Genomic DNA, 19,249 nt, shown 5'->3' on the forward strand with positions numbered 1-19,249 from the left:
GCTTGCATGTTTGTGTGTTCAGGTGTGAGTGCGAGCTCAGAGGGAAGTCAGCACCCGGACAGTGTGCTAGGCGAGAGCAGGCCAGAGCTCTCCGATGGGGCCCTGACTAGGGCCAAAGCACTGAGGGGGGTCCTCAGATGAATGATTAAAAACCTTAGAAGAAAAGAAAATAACTACAAAAAAGAAGAAAAGATAAAAAAGAAGATCCAGAGAGAAGAACAATGGTTGTAGAGGAAGTGATAATTACATTGTCTGGTGGAGCGCCATGGGGGTTTCGTCTCCAGGGAGGCGTGGAACACCAGAAACCACTCCAGGTAGCGAAGGTAAGGCGAGTCACTCAGCATGTTGGACAGAAGCCAGCATTTCACAGTTTGCTAAGACAACGGTGAAAAGAACAAAACGGTGTTAAAGTCGATAGCGTCACCAAGCAGAAGGGAAACAGCAACAGAGTTGTATTGTGTAGAGCTGTGAACAAAGCTTAAAGGAACATTGGCAGTGTTCAATGTTGGTTTGGGGCCTGAATATGAGTCATCATCTTGTTTGAGAACTTTTTTTATGTAGAGTTGTACTGATGATTGATTGGGTGAACTTTAAACTTCAAGTACAGATAGGTGGGAATGCTAGGCCACCCTGTTGCATATCTTCCTCTGACTGCTTTGCCTGTTAAGCTCAGCATTAAAGCAAATGATAGTAACCCAGAAATCAAGTAACATTTGCAGAAAATATTTTTTTCTGTCGCTGGCCACAGTGCGCCCTACACCTCTGAACAACATCATAATTTAATTCAAGAAACGCTTCAATTAACCTGGCTACATCCGATAATCTTGAAGGATCCATTCAGTTGGTTTTTTATTGTAAAGTAAAATTACAAGAGTGAAAAACATACAAGTAAGCAAAATATAGTGACCTCAGGTTATTTCTTGAAATCAGTGTGGTGTAGGCCATATTAAATCCACAATGATATTTATAATGTTAAAAAAAATTTTTTTATTACATTTTGGAGAATTGCAGACTAGTTAAATATTCATATTTCCTTGAGTCCACTGAAGGTAAAGGAAATATTTAACCTTCGAATTCTCACATGGAGTCACTCAGCTCATTTTACTCTCCAAAAGCAAATTCTTCATGGGCAATAATTTCATACCAACACTTGGCAGAAATGAAGCAGTCCAAATTTCAGTCTTGATCTCCATTTAGGATTTCAGAATGTGGCATGATATGAGATGGGGAACACTGGATAAAAGGATTAATTTGGCATCCAAGTATATAAAAAATAGCACCTCTGATATAAGCTTCTCTTTTTATTTTCTGACTTAATATGTACATTTACTTGTATTGAACACATTATAGAACACATTATATTGAACACACTTTATGAATGTATATTAGCATAATATGAAAAATAGATTCATCCACACATACTTTCCATAATTGTTGACTGCGCAGAAGTACTTTTGAAGGTGGCTATTTATAGCTGAGAAGCATCAGGTCTCTAGGTCAGCCAAGGTGTATGTTTCAGCTCAGTATTTAAAAATTAGCCTCATACACTATTTCTGAACATGCACTAATCGTCTTGATGCTAATCGTCACTTCCTTGTAGGTTCACATCAAAAAGAATTACTAATCGTTTGACGTCTGTTACTCCGAATTGTTGCTGTTCTGACATCACATATGGCGTGGTGTTAATTCAAATGAAGCTCCCCCCCCCCCAAAATAATTATCCTTTGGAAAATGTTACTGGCTTAGATTGTCTAAGTAGACTTTTAATATTTTTTTCATGAGTGATTCTACGTTGTTGAGTTATGAAGAGTAATATGTAGACAAGCTGGCCTCGGGACACCAAGTCACCTTTACGAAGGTGGACAGCTGGTTCTGTCTGATCATCTAAAACAATGTGCTCCTTCACCCCTGAGAGGAGGAAGCTGTAATCTTGTCAGGTCTCACACTATATCATCCCAAACAGGTGGAGCAGTGTGTGGCTGCACTGAAAAGAGCTGGTGTGTCAGTCCTGGGTCTGTGCCGTTGAGACAGCATGTGCATGCTTCTATGTTTATTTATATGACTTTAAGTGTATTTTTGTACTTCCCCATGTGGTGAATGTGTGCACGCATGTAAGGCTATTATAACTGTTATGATTTGTGGCCACAAAGTGACTGCGTGAATGAATAACAGACATCCTCTGCCACAAGTAAGCACAGACCATTTTAAAAGGCTTAGCTAAATGGGGACATGGGATTTAATTACAGACAAACTAGAATAGCTGGAAAGAAAACTAGTTAAGGTAACCAAAGCAATGCTTCTCCATCTACTAATTCTAATATTAAAAATTTCTTTCATATATGCCTTCGTAGAGCGTAATCAAAACTGCACTGTTAGCTTAAAAAATAGGAACATCTTCAGGCCTCTGTTTTAGATTTACTATGTGACATGTCGACATAGCTTGCACAGACCTGAGGCAGTTTAGAGTGGGCAAAACGCCACAGTCCTGACAGACCTTGGGCACAAATAGCAAAGCACCAAATGAAGATGGCTTCTGGCTGGCATTTCCTTGTTAAAGTGTGTATGAGAGCTCCACTCGAGCTGTAATATGTGGCATATGCCTGCAGCAAGATCGAGCTGTCAGTGCAGAATCTGGTCTCTGTCTTTGTCAGTCATTATCACAAACCAATCCAAGACAGCAGCATAGCTCTGTTGTTTTTTTTAATGTTCTAATCAAAAGCGTTACAAAAGCTGGTCTTTCTCTGATCATTCTCTGGGAAAATATTATCACAACTCTGTACTATACAACTTGTACAGCCCTTCAAAGTAAGGTGGCAGGGCTGAGACTTGGCCTCAAGTTATGTTTAGTTTGATAAAATCCTGGAACAATAAAAAGTAAATATGACATCATTCAGCAGGATATGAACAGCTGCACACTCTAAATATTTAAAAGCTGTTTCACAGTAAAGGTGTTTTGTTTTGGTAGCATGTAATCGCTATTAATTTAAAACAGAGAAAGGAAGTTTACTTCCTTTTACTAAGGAAGGTTTACTGAGGAAGTCTATTCTCATTCTTTTATTATTAAAAACGTCTGCTTGCAAGGCCTTTATACCTAATTTAAGACATAAAATTTGATTGTACATGTACAATGACCATAAAGGGCTATTCTATTCTATTCTATTCTATTCTATTCTAAATAGTCCTGGATGTCTCTTCTTGTAGGTTATCAGGGACTTGTACCAAATGACTGAAACAATATTTCTTCCTACAACGAGTCAGAAACTCAGATTTTCAGTTATTTTTAGTATTTCAGCTTTTAACTTGTTTTGCCTATATGCAGGTGCGCAAACGCAGCAAGGCATGCAGGGCTGGGTTGCGGGAGGCTGATGAGCTGGTCTCCATCAATGAGCAGCCATGTGCAACGCTCTCCCATGCCCAGGCCATGAACCTCATCGACAATTCCCCTGGGATATTACACATCCGGGTCAAAAGGTCAGAAGAACAAGAGAAAGTAAACTCTTCCTAATCTTAAAGCATCAGCAGCTCATTGTAATGGATAAAGAAAAGTGTAAAATGCACTGACTTGATACTTGCTGCCCTGCATTTAAAATTAATTAAAAAACAAGAAGACAACGTATACTAAATGTAAAAAATTAAGTTATGATATCACATTCAAAGGTACTTATTGACATTAATACTATTTTAACCTTTGCACTTGTTTTCAGGGCACCTGCTGGTTTTCAGTCTGTGGTGCTTGTGACCCGAGCTCCATCTCCCCGAATAGACAAAGAGTACCGTGCTGCTCTGCGAGCTATGTCACCAAATCACCCTCACCATGCACCTGTCCGTGAAGTCCATCGTAGCCGCTCCACCCTAACCAGCGGCTTGACATCGCCACCTGGGAGCGAGGCTTACTATGGCGAGACTGATAGTGATGCAGATGTGGCAGGCTACGAGAGACAACGCAGGCAGAAACGCCGAAGCCCCAGCAACTCCAACCCTGGGAAACCCACAGGACGAACCTCTCCTGAGGGTGGGGAGACATCAGAAATGAGTGGCTATGACAGCGCTCCAGATGCACATGTTTACCCCCGTTTATTGGATGGTGGAGAGGGAAATGGAGGAGGAGGTCTGCCAGGGGTGGCTAGAAGGGAAGTGATTTACCAACCTCCTGGTCCCGGAATGTGGTCTTCCCAGACATCGACAGAGACTTCCTCTATCATATCCTCAGCAGATGACCAAGGGCCACGGGATGCAGGGCAAGAGGAGGATAGTGGCTTTTTAGAGCCTGCCAATGTGCCACTGGTATCTCCTGAGAGGGCAAAGGAGGCTCTGATGCTTGGCTCCCGTAACCAGCTCGTGCCCATGGTGGGGCCTGTAAATAAACCCATCGATGATGAGCTTACAACAACCTACATGGAAAAGGCCAAGCAAGCCAGTAAGTACACCTGGAGAAGGCCACTGTGATCAACTTGTGCCTCACATGTAAAAGTTAAATAAATATCCTATTATGATTTGGGGGGAGTTTATGATTATGATACAAATGATCCAAAAATTAAAAATCAAACAAATATGCTCATCTATCGCCTTACCTTTTTCTAAACAGTGCGTCAAAAGAGGTCCGTTGTTGATTTAACACAGCGCTTTAGGGAGCTAAAACAGATCAGTTTTTGAACTACATTATTTATCTATATATGGTAGCTGTTTATAATCATCCTGGAGTCACCAGCCGAGTTTTAAAACTGGTCATTAGCTATTTATATCCATTGATACTCTGGAAACATCACTGATACCAAAGTTAATTGTACCAGTACTGTCGGAATAGTGTGATATGAAGCTTAATCAAGCTTAATCAAAAAGACTAACGTGTCCAGTGTGATTTGTTTAATATGACAATTAGCAAAACTAGCCACACATAAGTGTTTTTTGAGGTTTGTAGCTCAAAGTGGGTGGGTGTCAAATCTGTTAAACAGGGCATGGTCATATAGTTTACCGTATTTTCCTCCAGTTATGTAAAAACTCCAGCAATCAACCTAGGAGCCCAGAAAACCAGCAGCAACTGCTTTTTGATATCAGCTGGCAAACTGAGGATAATATCTCTTGCTGCTCTCATCCCCTTTACTCTTTTCTTACTTTTTCTTTCTTACTGTATATTGAAAGAACAATAATATGTGATCTGTTCTGCAATACTCAATATAATGTACTTTGGTTCTTATTAAAATTGCAAATGCATTTTATGCTTTTCAAAATGCATCAGTTAAAATGATGTGCTTACATTAACCTTGACTTAATAGTTTCACAATCTTTGAAGAAAGGTTAAAAAAATGCGATAGTGATGAAAGCACAGAAAATGACTAAGCATTCTTCCATCACTGACATTCTAATGTCCTACTTAAGAACCATGTCCTAAACAAATTAAAATTCCGCTTCATGTGGCATTTATACCAGGGTAATAGAATTAGATTGCCTATGATAATTTGTTTAATACCATAACAAGTTAAAGGATATGTTATGTATGCCTTTTGAAGTTCTCCTTCCAGGCACCTATGACATCAAAGTTTCCATTAGCCTGCAAATACTTTCATTAAAGTTAGATGTCAGAGTACATGACCCTAACAATGTGCAAATTTATCCTTCACCTTAGCTAATGTGATAAGCTCAAAGCTTCTGTGGAATTTTCCTGGAAGTGCTACTGTGGCAAGTTAAGAGATAGATGCCTGTTGGACAGGCAGACAGGACAGGTTTAGAAGCTTATGTCAGAGTTCATTCTTTCAAAGGCTAAATCTTTTCCTTTTGAAATTCTGTCCCTAAGATTTACTTTACATTATGCCATTGCATAACAACTTCTAATAGTTTTGACTTTCATATCCTGCAGAACTGAACCGAGGGGATACACAGCAAGACAAACAAGTAAAGGAAGCCAAAAGCAAGTGTAGAACAATCGCCTCTCTTCTGACAGATGCTCCTAATCCTCACTCAAAAGGTGTGCTAATGTTCAAGAAGAGAAGGCAGCGCTCCAAGAAGTACACACTCACTAGCTTTGGTAGTGTTGATGAGGACAGGTGTCAGGACTCACAAGAGGAGGATGGGGTACTTCCTGGCAGTGAATCTGAGTTTGATGAGGAAGGTTTTTCATCAGTTCCTGACCCGACTTGGGACAGTGACTATCTGGATATGCTGGAAAAGAGGGCAACAGCAGGTACTGAAGGTCGTGGGGATGGAGCAGAGGATGCTCCGAGTCCAGGTTTGAGTGACACTGTGGGCAAGGGTGCCCAGTTATTTGAGCAACAGAGAAAAAGGGTTGCTGAGCATGCCAAGAAGGCAGAAGCAGCAAAACCTCAAGTACCTCCACAATCCCAAGTCCATGAGGAACCTCAGATACTCCAGATGTTTCAGTCACAACAAGAAGTAGAGCCACAAGTAGAAATGAACTTACAACCTCAGCACATAACACTACCTGGAACTATATCCACACAACCAATCCTATCACAAGCCCCAGGTCCAGTTCCTGTTGCATCCCGTGGAATGACTAATGGAGACCTAATCTACTCTGCAGTCAGCACAGCTAGCATGGAGGAGTCATCTCAACCAGTGGCACCCAAACCAGCTACTGCCTCAGTTACCATTCTGACCAGTCCTGGTCAACCAGCCGAAACACCATTGCCAGAACTACCTGTGAGTAATGTTCTCAACAGGACAGCACGTCCTTTTACCCCTGGCTTTATCAGCATTCGGGCTGCAACTGCCCCTGTGACGTTCCGGCCACCTGTCACAAAGACAACCCAGCGTCCTGCCTCAACAGCTGTTGTGCCGCCACCATTTTCCACTACATATGAACTAGACATTAACAATACAGCAGGAACTTCACAGCTATCCCCTGGTACTTCATCAGTGATCTCGCCACAAACTTCCATACTTCAAAGTTCCTTGGTCTCAAAGCCACAAGCTCCTGTTACCTATCACCCTCCATCCCTTTCTACTTGTGTGCAGTCAACACCACCAATTACTACTGCTCAGCAGGCTCCATTTCCAATTGTGACTCCAGCCTCTATTCCATCAGTACCACCAGCACCACATGTACCAGTGATTCTAGCCCCTGGTCCACCTACATCCCAAATTCCTGTGTCAGCTGACCAAGTTATCCCAGTGTCTCCACTTCAAACACCAGTTGCTCAGCTACCACTGCAATCTTCAATTGCACCTTTGTCTCAAGTGTCAGTGGTCTCCCAGTCTGAAATTGTAGCACCAACCCCAGTTCCTGGTTCAACAGGTCGCACAGGAATCTTGCTTGAGGCTCGAAGGCGTAGTGGGAAACTCAAACCAATGTTCAATGTGCCAGATGTTAAAAAGAAATCCCCCAATCCTGAACTGTTGTCTATGGTGCAGAATCTGGATGACAGATGCAGCCGACACAACTATGGCCAACCACCCGACGAGAATATCTATGATGATTCTGAGGAAATTAGAAGTGATGAGGCTGGCATAGGAAAGGTGCCTCCTCCAGTGGCACCCAAGCCACGAGTTGTTCACGAAGCTCCACAGATTCTCCAAGCAGGAGGTAAGGGGGCCCAACTGTTTGCCAAAAGGCAGAGCCGTATGGGTATGTATGTAGTGGACACTCCACCTGAGACTACTTACCAGAAGGAAGGGACAATGCACAGTGCAGCACAACCCCTTGGTTCCTCCCTCAATCCTTCACTTCCTTCTCAATGGAAATACTCCCCAAATGTCCGTGCACCGCCTCCAATTGGGTACAACCCACTTTTGGCCCCATCTATCCCTACTGGGCCTCAGAGAGAAACCAACAAGCCAGACAACAGGGGTAGAGGGAGCTCTCCAAGAGAGGGCATCAAAGCACTAGATTTCATGAGAAGGCAACCCTATCAGCTCAATTCTGCCATGTTTAACTATGGGGGCAGTGCTATTAATCTAGCAGCTATGCCTTCTTACCAAGCCCAGCAGCGTGACTACATACCACCAATGGTGGGAAGCTCCTTGACCTCACCAAGGCAGATCCCCGTCAAAACAGCCCGTGTCTATGAGGTCAAGCGATTCTCCACACCTACACCTATGTCTGGTCCATCTCTCGCTCCTAAAGTCCTCGCACCACGCTCAGCCACTTGCCTTGGAGAACGTTTGACTCACTCTGGCATGACCTCCCCACCTCCTGAAACCTTCACTCCAACTCCAGTCTCTGCCTTGACAACAGCACCAGACAGTATACCAACCCCAGCTGCACCTCTGTCCCAACCAACTGGACCACCCAACCTTCCAAAATTTTCTGCCACTCCCATTCCAAACCCAGTGCCCCCTGCAGTCCCAACACCTTATGCTCCAGTGTCATATACCACTGGGCTCCAGTCAGCCAAACAGTTTCAGAGTGCTCCTGAGCTCAGCATCCTTGCCTCTCTGCCTCCACTCAAGTCCAACCCAGTACAGGCACCTAAACCACGATTTGTGGCCACCAAGGGAGGTGTTCAGCCCCGTGTCTGGAGGCCAGGGGCAATCTGAGGGCAATGAAGCAGTCAGTACCGTGCTTGGACATCTTCATATTCATGAAAAGGCTAATTAATCATGGACAGAAATATATCTGACAATTTTGTTAATTGGTTGATAGAAAAAACATGGAGTTAAAGAAGTTTTATGCTTTGGGAAACTGATGGGCAAAGATCAGGACTCATCTGCAAAAATTAGCTGATGAAGTAACATAAAATGGCAATTGAGTATGAAATTGAAATATAAAAAACAGGTGAGTTAAGTTAAATGAGAACAAAATATTTTTATTTTTTTTTGCTCAAAATGCTGCTTATCACATTTATTTTGCTACTAACAGATTAAATGAGTCACACTAGTTTTAAACTATATTGCCATACACTGTATAGCCCACCATATGCCTGTCCTGGGGGAGGTTTGTGTAAGGCTTCTGGAGATCTCTTCTACTAATTTAGCGGAAAACCCATCTAAACAGAGCCTGTACTGAATTATTCTTTGAAACTTGAAATGTCTGAAAAGTGAACAATGAATGAACGAATGCCATTATGAGCAAAGCTCAAACCACTAAAAATATATGTTGTGTGATGTAGACTGGAGTAGGTGGATCTTATAACATGTAATTCACAGTACTCGCCCTATTCGGTCATGTACACTCTTTTTTTTTCTGGGTGTTTAAATGATGCTGTTTTTTAAACACCTCAGCTCACTAGAGTCTATAAGTGAAGGCAAGGTTTGCTCTTGCATTGAGTCAGATACCTCCACTCACTATAACTAGAGAGAAATGCTATCTTTTTAGCCCATGTCACATACAACAAGTGCCTGGGCTGTCACTGAATGAACACTTGTTAATGGATATCACTGCTTCTATTTACTACCTAGACACACCAGAGTCTCCTTAGAATCAGCGTGCACTTTGCAACTATATGTAAATTCGTAACTTTTATTAAACAAATAACACAGATGAAGAAATGTGTATTTTGTTTTGTAAAGTTGTAATTTATTCAGAGGGAATGCATGGGGAAGTAGATAGACAGAGAAGCACTGGCCCTTCTGAAAGGGTTCATGAAAAGAGAGCGGCTGTGGAACGAGGACATATTTAGGAGTAATGGGGTCACAGTTCTGGTGTTGCCATTTCACTGAAGTGGTCACAATCAAAGTCAGACTTCTGTCTGTTGGTTTGATACCTCACAGCCTCTAGAAATTAAATTAGAATGACCAGGAAAGTTTGAGCCATGAAGTTTGTTGGACAGAAGCACAGAGGTTTAGCTGTTGTGTTCTAAATAACAATGGGTGCTGTTAAAAAGTAAGGAGAAATATGTTTGATGAATATGTGCTTCCAAAGACTGAATATGCTAAAGGAACAAGTAAGAAACACAGAAAGACTGTTGTGTTATATTTGTGGTACTCTTGGTTGATTATTTTTTTTATTTTTTACCCTTTTTAAAATACAGTTTCTCTTCAAGTTTGTTCTTGTTTTCATTATGTCATTAGAAAACTAGATCTTAGATATAGATGCTGAGGTGTACAGTGTGAGTTTCTGAAAGTACATGGATTAAATAATGAGTGTGAAAAATGTTTGTTATTAATGCTGAGTAGAAGTTTATACTGACAGATGACAAGATATTTTTAGAGGAATAAAATTAGACTTCAAGGCACTCCAGCTGTCTGACATGTCTGATTTTATAGCGCCCTCTGTTGGTTAGTCTTTTAATGTATGACAAAAAGCATGCAAAAATGCAACTTGTAACTGAACAATGAAGTAAATGTAACTGTATAGTAGTTTAAACATTAAAAAAGGATTAAAAGATAAAAATAATTACCAGTGCAGAGTTTTTTTTTAAACTTCAGACTAATTTTATAAATTACATAGGTTTGTAGCTCGTTAATAAAAATAGTAACTCAGATAATATAATAGAATATGAATTATATTTTCACATAAGGAACCTATTGGGTCATTTTATGAAAAAATCAGTGAGTGTGTCTAGCTTGATTAGAATCAGCTCATTTTTGTTTGTACAACAACTTTATCACATTTAATAAAGCCATGAAAAATTCTACCTTCAATGAATATTTTGTGAGTTCTTAAAGTATAGATAAAGATCAAAATTCTAACATTGGAGCTAGCCACATTAAATTTTCAGGGCTGGAAAATACATTTAAGTATTGTTAAAAATTGTAGGTAGATCAAATGCACAACCACTCCAAATGTCACAATTTAAAGCCAACGTGTAATTTCTTTCTTTTTTTCTATAAACAGCTCTGAGGATCTATATTATGGGATATATCCTAGAGTAGCAAAACTCTTTAATGTGACAGACTAACAGACATGAGCATTGAAACCTTGGATGTTTTATCCTATATTTCACAGGAGGAAACTTCAGAAACTACAGTATGGGGTAAACTTTTAAGTATCATATCATCATATTGGAGAGATACCTGGTCAGTACAATTTATAGCATACACAATGTCCTTTTTTGTATTTTCTAATGTTTTTTTTCTCATTTTAAACACAAATGTTGAAGCGGTTGTTTGAGATTGAGTTAGCTTCTTTTTGACATATTTCTTAGTGCTAAATTGTAAAGCTTCAGTGTTTATTAGTTCTGCAGTTCCAAGAGTCATCTTTTTGACTAATCTTTGTTTTACTTTCTTACTTTTCAGTAAAGACTGTAGGAGTGAGCTAAATCTGGACATTATACATATATAAAATGGGCGGGGGTGGTTTGGTGTATAAAAAAAATACTATTTTCACTTTTTTTTCTGTTAGTAAGATTAAAAATTAATACTCAAAAAGTGCATTATCGTTGGAAACTTGTTGTTTAATGCCATCTATTCATTTCCCAACACACAGAATGTGTGATTCTATATCTTGAACTCAAAATATTCATGTATAAATTTTGACCATAATGTAATGTAATAATGTTATATGGTTGTACTGTGTGTCAGTGTATTTTTCTTTCTTTCTTTTTTTTTGCCTACATGAACACTTGCCACTAAGTGGTGCTGTGGGGCATCAGTGTACACTGACAGTGCATTAAAAATGGCCAAGCCCCACACTCACATGGGAGGCTATATATAGAGCTGTTAATATCCAAACATAATACTCTTTATTTATAAAGAAAATGAATTGTTGCCAGGTCCCTACTGTAATTAAGAGTTGCTTCTTAATTTACCTACTTAAAAAAAGATGCATTAAAAAAGGGGCCTATGGAAAGTTTCTATTTCAAGATGTGCAGAAAACATCCTGTGGAGTGTTTTCCATGGGATGTACTAGAAATAAAACATCTGCAGCATATCTTAGTGCTTTCCATTTAATACTTCGTTGAATTGTCATTTGAATTGATCAGAAAAGGGACATGGATATTTCTACATTTCATATGAAATAATGAAATGTATGCAGAGGTATGTATAAAAATAAAACACAAATTTTGAACAGTGTCACTATTGTTATTTAAATATAAGACCTCAGTTGGTTCGAAGAAAGACTGAAAACATGTCACTTGTTAAAAGCACTTCTCTGCAGTGATCATTTTGATAAAAATAGATAATTTTCTTTAGATTTCGGAGGCCAGAGATGAGCCAAAAATTTATGAGAAATCAAGACTTTGTGAAGAAGAGCCTGAACAACCTTTTTGAAATAAAGCTGACCTGGGTAATATTTAAGGAAGTTAACCCTAAGAGATAAAGGAAACTAACAATATTGGGCATTTGTATTGATGTCAAAAACCCAATGTCTGATGGCTTTCCTACATTTCAGAATCATGCATCATAAAATATCTTAGAATATATAAAGTAAAATAAGTAATACATCTTACTTGGAATTGAAGTTTAACTTAAGAACAATGTTGCACATAGCATATAGATCATTTGTACTTGAATACAGTCAAACATCCAAACAGAGCCACAAAGTTACCAGTTGCATTTTCTACTTTGTGTGTTCAAGAACACTAGAACAATACAAAGTTAACTGACTTTCAGAGAACATTACTGCAGATTTAGTTAGTGCTTCAGAGTCAAAGTTTTCTAGATCAAATTAAGCACATAAAATCTGACATTCACTCAGGACCCCTGGGATTATTTTGCCAACTAACAATCGTGCTTTTATAAATGTATATGAATTGTAACAGTAATATTTAAAAATGACACATTCATATTGTGTCAATTTGTACATATGATACCTGTATATACCTGTAGATTTACCTTTTTAAAATTTGCACAAAAAAGAAAAAATTCACGCTAAGGAGAGTTATAGAGTTACATACATGTTTATACAGTCATATGAAAAAGAAAGGTATCACAGGACTGTATAGTCCTGTGAAAAATTAAGTACTCTTTTACTGCTAGCATAGGAATTGAGGGGTAAGTAGCAGCCAGGTGCTAATAATCAAACACTCATTAGGCTTCAATCCAGCAAAACAGTTTGCTGGATTGAAGCATTCAGTTGCGTTGGCACAATGTCACAAGCTTCCCAGTAGTGGATATCCCAGCAAATTTAATTCCAAGGTCAAACCATGCAATGCTCAGAGATATTACGGGGATTTGGGTTTGTTTTTGCAGCCACAAGATCTAGACACCTTGCAATTACAGAGTCCACCACCTCTTTTTACAAAAGTATTCTATAGTCAGATGTGAGGCCATCTGCCTGGCAGTTCAAGCATGTCATGAAACAGGACAAGCACAGCAGCAAATCTACTATGGAAAAGCTGAAAAACAAAAGAAAAGAGTGTTTAAATGACCCAGTCAAAGGCCAAACCTCAACCCAACTGAAATACTATGGTGAGATCTTGAGAGAGCTGTGCATAAATGAATGCCCACAAACCTCAATGAACTGAAGCAGTGTTGTAAAGAAGAGTGGACCAAAATTCTTCCACAACAATGTAAGAGACTAATAAAGTTACATAGAAAAAAATTGCTTTAAAGTTATTGGTGCTAAATGTGGTTCTACAAACTACTGAATGTACTTAGTTTTTCACAGGATTACATAGACCCCTGTAAAAACTTTCTTTTTCACATGATCATATGCCTGTATTGCATGCTATTATTATCACTATAATAATGTAGAAAAAATCTAATAATGTTAGATCCTCGCCTAAAGGATAACTCTGTTGTAATGACAATGTAAGTACATATATTTACTGAAGACTTTTTAAGCCCTGTGAAAAGTTGTGATTTCAAAGGCAGGTTGTGTTTTTGCACACAAGAAAGCAAAAATTTGTGTTTTCTTTAAAATGGAACATATATAGTTACCAGTAAGGATACTAATGACATATCTTTGGTAGTTTCGGGGTTTGCACTCCACCACATTCAGATGGTTTGCACAAAATGTTTTAAATATCTGTCACCTCATTGTCTGCATGTCCATCACATTTAGTAGTTCAGGGAAACTGAAAAGTCTTTCTGTGTACCCTAAACACACCCCAGAGTCCTTTGAGGTTATATTATAGTTGGGTTCTGTCCCCCTCACTCTTTGCTACTAAATATAGGCTTCTGAGCCATCTGTGAGAATGATTTTGTTCCCTTAATGTCACCATCAGCAGTTTCAGCTGGCCAACAGAGACTTCTCCCCTGACTTTAATGCCCCCCTGCCCCCTCCTCAATCCCTATTCATACACCCAACCTCAACCTCCTCCTCCCGTCTTGATACGAACACCAACAGCCCCAACCCCCTGAAAGAGCTGCCATCTGAGTGTTGGTTGGGTTTTGCACTTCCCGGGACCTGGGTCCAGGCGAACGTAGGGTCAGAGGCACTGAGGGATTTGTAAACTTGTGATCGAGATCACCAACATTGGTCCCTCGGTCTCCTCTTTACTGTTTGGTATTTATAGGTCTGTCTTTCTTGCCAGGACAACAACAAAAACTCGGTGAGTGGATCTACACCCCACAAATCACTGTGTCCATTTGTTCTACCAATCAACTGACAGCTGATAACTGGGAGGATTTCACTTTTGCATAGTGCAAAAGCCGTGAGAGGGATTTAACATGCAATGTGGTCACACTCATATTTCTGCAGCTGATCTTAAGGAGAAACTAACGCAAGACCTCAAAAGTTCAATAAATGAAAATGATCAGTTAGCAGTTTAATTTTATGACAAATAATTAATTGCAGATGCACCATAGCTATAAAAGTTCCTTTGCAGTTTTGAAAATGATCAAAGGAGTGGTTAAATGTGCTGATCATCTCACTCGGTGGGTGTTGCATATGTTTTATATGGCGCTGCCAAACCCTGAGAGGGGTTGGTAAATCTGAGAACAAACTTGTCTGAGCCTTTAATTATTTAAGGGAATTAAAAGACAGTGTTGAAAATCCTCCTTGTTAACATCCATTAACTAAACCAGTTTGTACACCTGTTTTGAGAGATGGCCAAATATATAGTCAGAATTGTTTTGGTGGAGATGTGTTCTTAAGGGTTATGTTGAGCCCATTTGATAGCCGAATGACGCCATTCCATGTCGCTAAAATGTCTTGGCTGGAAATGGCTTTTAAAAATAGCTTCAGTGGGTTGAGTTACAGCCAGTAGATGTGATGTGATGTTTTGCCACTTGATTGGGCCTTAAAGAAACTGGTGAGAGCTGAAAGTGTTGATATCTGTTCAGAAAGACAAGAAACTATGTAACGCACGCATATAATTACATGTAAACCAGATGCACGTCTTTCACAATGGATAGCTTGGCCTATGAGATAGAGGGAAGTTTTCCCACCTTTACGTTTCCATGCAAGAGACTATGATAAAATATTATGAATAATTCCATCATTTTTAATAAGCCCGAGGCTTCTGTCTCAACCATAACATGGTTCTGTTTACATTGGCACAGACTGTGTACAGATCTTGTGTCTCCAAACAAAACTGAAACACATATTGAGCTATACGTTTCCTTCGAGGCAGACATCTGTTTCACTAGAGAATGTAAGAAATCTGAGGGCACTGACATCCCGTTTGAACTTGAAAAATGAGGAGGGCCCTTGCTGTCAGTCTGTCTGATACATTCAGGTCCCGGGGATTCACTTTCAGGCGTGGTGGTAAAGTGTTGATGGTTGAGAGTTATTTTGTGACTATGGTGCAAATCAATGGTAACATTGAAGCAACAACACCCCTTTCAGTGCAATTAAAGCTTTACAGTCAAATTATGATTTATGAATTCCTTTGAATATGGATGTGTAGTGTGAAATAGAAAACTACAACTGAAGGTATCAATTACTTTCTCTTATTTGGTTTCTATTTTGTTAATTTATGTTTTTTTCATACTAAACCTCCTAAAGTTTTCTATGTTACTTATCTAGACTTAATCCCTTTAAGGAGCCTTTTTTTCTGGAGAAGTTTTGATATTACTTAACATTAATTAACTTTTGAGTCTTGAACATAAGGGTTCCATTGCTTAAGTATGTGTTCAGGTTAATATCATCACTTGTTCTACATTTTTCTAACCAAAGGTAATGTTCTGTGTTCTCCCCTGGCCCTCAAGTCATGCCTCTGGGTACACCTGCTCCCCTAACCAAGCGGAAAAAGCCCTCCAAGATCATAACTGACCTATCACATATCCCTCAGGATGGTAAGGCTTACATAAAATGACGTGACTATGAAACCAAACTACCACTGCTCAGTAGAGCTCTTTCATATAAACACAGTACACAGAAATACACGGTGGTAAAACAAAAAAGGGGTACAAATATTAGAGAACTAGTTGCTTATTTGCAGTACAATTAAGTCAATCTACTTTACTAATAAAGGATACCATTCTTTAATGAAACAATGTTTATGAGTTAGTACTACTTTCAACCTCATTTACCAATGTTAAGGCCATTGTTTGGCTCTCACTTACGTAGAATATGAGTCAGAGCCAGAGGCATCGGAGTTTGACCTGGGAACAAAGATCAGAACTCCTAAAGACATCATGCTGGAGGAGCTTTCCCTGCTGAAGAACCGAGGATCCAAGATGTTCAAGATGAGACAGCAGAGAGTGGCGAAATTCATCTATGAGAACAACCCTGACATCTTCAGTAGTGAGTCCATGGTGAGAGCCTAGTTCATAAACAAAAAAAAAGTCTTGTTTGTCACTACAATGGAAATTTATTGACACTAGGTTGATAATCCAAGCAAATTTGAGGCAAAGAAATCTTGAAATAGCTTTGAATCACATGCAGAAATGTAACACCTGAAGAACTGTATCCTTACCTTTACAATTTTGCTTTGGTTGATACAAATATTTGAAAGAAACCTAGTACCAGCATGCAGATGGTGATTATTTAAATGTAAAGTCACCTGGGCTTTAATTATAATCATACTGATAAATTTTAAGTGATATAAGAGGGGGTTTTTTTGGTGTTGAAGCAGATAAAGACCACACAATCATAATTCTAACTTAACCATAATGCTCAAGTCCTGATCATTATTATTCAGTAAATACAAATCAAAGCATTGTATGGTGTATGATTGATTATAATGGCGATACTTTGCTCTATACGGGGTGGCTGAAGCTCTGGAGGTAGAGCAGGTCATATGCTAATCGCAAGGTTGGTGGTTTGATCCCTGGCTGCTCCCACTTTGCATACCAAATATCCTTGAGCAGAACACTAACCCCAAGCTGCATGAATGTGTGTGAATGTTAGATAGATAGCATTTATGCATAGAAAAAATGGTTGTGTGAATGAGGCAAGTTGTATAAACAGCTTTGAGTGCTCAGGCACAGTAGAAAAGTGCTATATAACAACCAGTCCATTTACCCTTTCTTTCAGGACAACTTGCAGAAGTTTGTTCCCTCCCTGGGAGGTCAAGTGGGAGGTCAAATAATAAACCTCGGTGGGCATTTTGTTAGCAAGGATTCTGGACGTCTGAATTTTGTAGGGCTACAAACAGGAGGAGGGGCCCCTCTGCCTCCCCCAAAGCCTGGAAGCAAAGGAGCAGGAGGAACGGGAGGTGCAAGTGGAGCAGGAAGTGCAGGAGGAGTTGGTGTGGGCGAGAAAGGTGGAAAAGGAGAAGGTAGTAGTGAGTGGTCTCCACTAAAAGGTTTGTCTAATTTCTTTTTCTTTTGGCCATTTGTAGTGCAATTCTGTTTTATGTACAGAAGGCCATTTCTCCAAAAAAATTTTTTAAAATGCATTAACAAAGTGTGTTTACATCTTGAGAAATACATCTAGAAGGACAACTTTATAAATTAATAAAAAATAACAGTGTACACAATATATATATTTGTTTTATTTTTCTTTTTTATTTCTTTTTTTTTTAAACCAAATTACATATATCTATTATATACTGAACTATTCAAAAATGTGTTGAATATTTGTATTTGCTTTCTTGCTAAAAGTACTAAAACCAAAATACAAAATAAATATCCTTTATTGAACCACCAGTTCTGGTAGTTTTATAAGTGAAAAAAATTAGATCTTTTTAGCTGCTCCTACCCCTCACATTGTTGCATAAATCAACAGCACAACTAAATTTAGAAAAAGCTCAAATAAAAGCTGTCTGTCTGCAGATAAATTATGCTGGTTTATTTTGCCACAATCTTTCAATTTCTAGCAGCAATACCTGCATAAGAGGGGCATTTGAATCATGCCACAACCTTTATTTTTAAGTTTTAGTTACCAGCACATGTGGATGACTTTCTTTACAGGAGGTGGAAAACATGACGGTACTAAGCAGAAAATTCATGTGAAAACCTACGTGTCTCCATGGGAGAAGGCTATGAAGGGTGATGAAGGTCTGTTAGCCACTCTAAAAACCAATATGCCACATCCCAATGCCAAAAGGGAATTACTCCAGTACAAGTGTTTCAACAGGTAGTTTCCTTGAGGTCTGATATGTAGAAGATTTATGAAAAAAAGGAGCTTTAATTAACCTTTCACCTTGGTTTGACAGGAGTGCCATGCCCTACGGCGGTTTTGAAAAGGCCAATCAGTTTCTGAAATTTCAGCTGCCAGAAGCTGAGGCAGCCAAAGAAGAGCCTGAACCTGCAGTGGTGTACCATCATGACATTAGCTGCCGGCCTTCATTCAATCGCACTCCTATTGGCTGGGTGGGCAGCAGTGAGCCCAGCAGCATTCACATGGAGACGGATGCTGTGCCCTTCGATGGAGAGACCGACGAGCTGTGAAAGCATATTAATAGTGATTACTATGCACATACTCACACACAAGAGTAACTGCATGCATACACCATAGCATGCACACACAATAGTTGAGCTTACAATTAACTATTACACTGATGAATTTGAATCTCCCAGTGCGGACAGTTAAAAGCGTACAAACAAAATGAGGTCCTGATCTTAACATGCTCTTTATTTGGTTGTAAAGCGACAAGTTTTATTTGTTATGGGGAGATGAAACATCAAATGTCTATTTGATAAATTTATAAGTTGAGCCAAGCAGTCCTCTAATTTGTCTGAAAGTTTGCTGTTGTAGGTGAAAAATTGCAGATTGTCCCATTGAGGAATGAATCATATATGATGAATAGGTGATGAATGCTAAGTCACTATTGTGCAGGCTGTCTGAACTTGTTACCATAACTGTTATCGCTCAACATTGTCTTTTTTTGTTGTTACAAATGTCTGATGATTTGCTGCGCTATAAAAACCTAAAAACTTGTTTAACTCAATATGCATGCTGTTGCTGATCCCTTAACCAAACAAAACAACACAACACAGTTTCTCCACAATAAACTGTAACACTGTAAATAATTTAGTGCACTTTGAATGAATTCTTGAAATATACAGTATTTGTATGTACAATGTAAATTTCAGAAATGTTATTAACTATTTCGATGTCTGGGGGGAAAAAAGAAGAAGT

General features: G+C 39.2%; 2 protein-coding genes across 2 annotated transcripts; both read left to right on the forward strand.

Moving 5' to 3' along the window:
• The first annotated feature begins 192 nt into the window (after positions 1 to 192).
• synpo2la (synaptopodin 2-like a) lies at positions 193 to 10,288 on the forward strand. The gene is made up of 4 exons (XM_085181688.1): positions 193 to 323; positions 3,320 to 3,471; positions 3,705 to 4,417; positions 5,855 to 10,288. The coding sequence occupies exons 1-4, from the start codon at positions 222 to 224 to the stop codon at positions 8,488 to 8,490; spliced, it is 3,603 nt and encodes a 1,200-aa protein (XP_085037814.1). The 5' UTR covers positions 193 to 221; the 3' UTR covers positions 8,491 to 10,288.
• Positions 10,289 to 14,131: 3,843 nt separating this feature from the next.
• myoz1a (myozenin 1a) lies at positions 14,132 to 19,140 on the forward strand. Its single transcript, XM_085181734.1, has 6 exons — positions 14,132 to 14,330; positions 15,931 to 16,017; positions 16,292 to 16,479; positions 17,201 to 17,471; positions 18,079 to 18,244; positions 18,324 to 19,140. The coding sequence occupies exons 2-6, from the start codon at positions 15,933 to 15,935 to the stop codon at positions 18,556 to 18,558; spliced, it is 945 nt and encodes a 314-aa protein (XP_085037860.1). The 5' UTR covers positions 14,132 to 14,330; positions 15,931 to 15,932; the 3' UTR covers positions 18,559 to 19,140.
• The last annotated feature ends 109 nt before the right edge of the window (positions 19,141 to 19,249 follow it).

Source organism: Neolamprologus multifasciatus, chromosome 13 (assembly GCF_963576455.1).
Source record: "Neolamprologus multifasciatus chromosome 13, fNeoMul1.2, whole genome shotgun sequence".
Taxonomy (NCBI): Eukaryota; Metazoa; Chordata; class Actinopteri; order Cichliformes; family Cichlidae; genus Neolamprologus; species Neolamprologus multifasciatus.

Excerpts from the sequence above, each read along its gene's own strand:
- synpo2la (XM_085181688.1), top strand. The coding sequence starts at position 222 with ATGGTTGTAGAGGAAGTGATAATTACATTGTCTGGTGGAGCGCCATGG. Across the intron at positions 3,472-3,704 it reads TTACACATCCGGGTCAAAAG|GGCACCTGCTGGTTTTCAGT; the intron begins GTCAGAAGAACA and ends ACTTGTTTTCAG. Across the intron at positions 4,418-5,854 it reads GGAAAAGGCCAAGCAAGCCA|AACTGAACCGAGGGGATACA; the intron begins GTAAGTACACCT and ends CATATCCTGCAG.
- myoz1a (XM_085181734.1), top strand. The coding sequence starts at position 15,933 with ATGCCTCTGGGTACACCTGCTCCCCTAACCAAGCGGAAAAAGCCCTCC. Across the intron at positions 16,480-17,200 it reads TCTTCAGTAGTGAGTCCATG|GACAACTTGCAGAAGTTTGT; the intron begins GTGAGAGCCTAG and ends CCTTTCTTTCAG. Across the intron at positions 18,245-18,323 it reads CAGTACAAGTGTTTCAACAG|GAGTGCCATGCCCTACGGCG; the intron begins GTAGTTTCCTTG and ends TTGGTTTGACAG.